This window comes from Barbus barbus (assembly GCF_936440315.1).
Source record: "Barbus barbus genome assembly, chromosome: 48".
Classification (NCBI taxonomy): Eukaryota; Metazoa; Chordata; class Actinopteri; order Cypriniformes; family Cyprinidae; genus Barbus; species Barbus barbus.
In genome coordinates, this window is record NC_136726.1 from 4,004,758 (window position 1) to 4,007,743 (window position 2,986).

Below are 2,986 nucleotides of genomic sequence, written 5' to 3' on the forward strand. Positions count from 1 at the left end.
AGTCCGTTATGGCACATTATGCCACGTTTTGAGGCATGGGAGGAAAACACTATATACATATATATACATTATATTAATACACTGTATGTTGAATTTGATCTTTTAATAGCACTATCTTAACACATTAAGCCATATAAGTGTTTATTTTCTTCAGAGGTTTAAAAGCGCGCTGTTCTGTGGCCATGGGTTTGTGGGTCTCGTCTTTTTCTCTTACAGATGACTTGCAGGAACCTGAATGTTATGATAGTAAATTAGTCTGGGGGCTGAAATAGTTATTATTATTCAGGCTTGTATCCATTCTTTTTCCCATTTTTAAGCATTGTTGTGCCGTTCTTCCCAAGTTTGATCGTCTTAGTGATCAAACCTGTCCTGCTCAAAATGACCCCAAAATACCATGAAGTTACTTAACATTAGTCTGTATTCCAAGTCTAGAAAAATAGCATTTTTTCTTTCCTTTTTACTGTTGCACAGATATGATCATTATGAACTGTAAATATGACAAGAGCAGCATTTTAAATTCTTTAAAATACTTTATTTCTTTATTTAGTTTGGATAAACCGTAAATGGCTGTTGCATTAAATGAGGAGTCCATCATCTATGTACCATAAATAATCAAACTGCTGAGATCAGAGAGCTTTTTGAAAAAAAATGCTGTATTGGTAAAACAAAACAATTGACAGTGATAATCAAAACATAAAGTAAATGAGATAATTCAGAATGATCACGTTTCATGCAATCAGGTTAATGTATTTTTCATTAATAATTAAAATAAAGTTCTTATGCATTTATAAGAAATGACAATTAATTGAGAATATATATATATATATAGAATCACATGAGCCAGTATCCACATAACAAATGTTTAAATATTTTTTACAATTTTATGCACAAAATGATCTAATTTCAAATTTGATGGAACTTCGCTGGACTGACGCACATTATGACGTTGCATAATTCCACCTTGACATGTTTCAACTAGGTCCTGTAAGCAATTGTAAAGCTCTTCTTGCGTCTCCACAGCGTTCAGTCAGTTTCTATTATACAACGTAGAAGTTTGAAGATCTGCAGCAATGTCTGGAAGAGGTAAAGGCGGTAAAGGACTCGGCAAAGGAGGCGCTAAGCGGCACCGGAAGGTTCTGCGGGATAACATCCAGGGCATCACCAAACCCGCCATCCGTCGTCTCGCTCGCCGCGGCGGAGTCAAGCGTATCTCCGGTCTGATCTACGAGGAGACCCGCGGTGTGTTGAAGGTGTTCCTGGAGAACGTGATCCGCGATGCCGTTACCTACACCGAGCACGCCAAGAGAAAGACCGTCACCGCCATGGACGTCGTGTACGCTCTGAAACGACAGGGACGCACTCTGTACGGCTTCGGAGGATAAACACGTCCGTATTACCAGAAACACACAACGGCTCTTTTAAGAGCCACCCACATCTTTGAAAAGAGTATTTCATAATATTTTGTGAACACTTTTGCACAAATGTAATCTGAATCGGATGATAAACGTCTTTTAATGAAGTGAACTTTTCAACACCGACAGATGAGATGTTTTTGCCTTAAATATAGTTTAAATAGTTTTATTGGTGGATTAACTAATTTGATATTAAATAAAACCCGTGTTAATGTTAAACAAAAATGTGTGTGTGTATATATATATATATATATAATCAAAAAGATATGTTGAGCGGGAAAGTGAGACAAAGAAGCTTGTGTGGGAGGCGACAGCTTTCAAATTTAGAAGCCTGTGATTGGCTGATGTCTGTCTAGCAGCAGATTTCTAACCAATGAAATTAGTTTCTTTCAGTCGTTGTGCGAAAAGACACAATCAGGGAATAGCAGCCAGCCCTCTTAAATTAGCATGAGATTTCCATAAATACCCAGTACATGCTCCTGAACTGTATCGTGCTGTTTAACTGATCGTTAGTTATCATGCCTGAACCAGCAAAGTCCGCCCCTAAGAAAGGCTCCAAGAAGGCCGTCACTAAGACCGCCGCTAAAGGAGGAAAGAAGCGCAGAAAGAGCAGGAAGGAGAGCTACGCTATCTACGTGTATAAAGTGCTGAAGCAGGTTCATCCTGACACCGGGATCTCTTCTAAGGCGATGGGGATCATGAACTCTTTCGTCAACGACATCTTCGAGCGCATCGCCGGTGAATCGTCTCGTCTCGCTCACTACAACAAGCGCTCCACCATCACATCGAGAGAGATCCAGACCGCCGTGCGTCTGCTGCTGCCCGGAGAGCTGGCCAAACACGCCGTGTCTGAGGGCACCAAGGCCGTCACCAAATACACCAGCTCCAAGTAGAGCTCGCTCCAGCTCCCGACACACAAAGGCTCTTTTAAGAGCCAAACATCTTATCAGTGAAAGAGATTTTGTAATTTTCAGTCGTCTTCGTTGTTGTGTGAACTTAAGCAATATTAGTACTAAAACTAAATAATATTTGTTCAAGTTCGCAATTCACAAGTTTTTTTTTTTTTTTTTTCTCTCCTGGCAGTGAAATATACAGGTCCTTTTCAAAAAATTAGCATATTGTGATAAAGTTCATTATTTTCTGTAATGTACTGATAAGCATTAGACTTTCATATATTTTAGATTCATTACAACACAACTGAAGTAGTTCAAGCCTTTTATTGTTTTAATATTGATGATTTTGGCATACAGCTCATGAAAACCCAAAATTCCTATCTCAAAAAATTAGCATATCATGAAAAGGTTCTCTAAACGAGCTATTAACCTAATCATCTGAATCAACGAATTAACTCTAAACACCTGCAAAAGATTCCTGAGGCTTTTAAAACTCCCAGCCTGGTTCATTACTCAAAACCGCAATCATGGGTAAGACTGCCGACCTGACTGCTGTCCAGAAGGCCATCATTGACACCCTCAAGCAAGAGGGTAAGACACAGAAAGACATTTCTGAACGAATAGGCTGTTCCCAGAGTGCTGTATCAAGGCACCTCAGTGGGAAGTCTGTGGGAAGGAAAA

The 2,986-nt window shown here is 39.4% G+C and overlaps 2 protein-coding genes across 2 annotated transcripts; both read left to right on the forward strand.

Annotated features, from left to right (window-relative positions):
• Positions 1-1,070: 1,070 nt before the first annotated feature.
• Positions 1,071-1,382, forward strand: LOC306866527 (histone H4; the record flags this gene model as incomplete). Its single annotated transcript, XM_079411779.1, has 1 exon — positions 1,071-1,382. One exon carries the CDS (start codon positions 1,071-1,073, stop codon positions 1,380-1,382), a length of 312 nt encoding a protein of 103 aa, XP_079267905.1.
• Positions 1,383-1,930: 548 nt separating this feature from the next.
• Positions 1,931-2,305, forward strand: LOC306866518 (histone H2B-like; the record flags this gene model as incomplete). The annotated part of the gene is made up of 1 exon (XM_079411769.1): positions 1,931-2,305. One exon carries the CDS (start codon positions 1,931-1,933, stop codon positions 2,303-2,305), a length of 375 nt encoding a protein of 124 aa, XP_079267895.1.
• Positions 2,306-2,986: the final 681 nt, after the last annotated feature.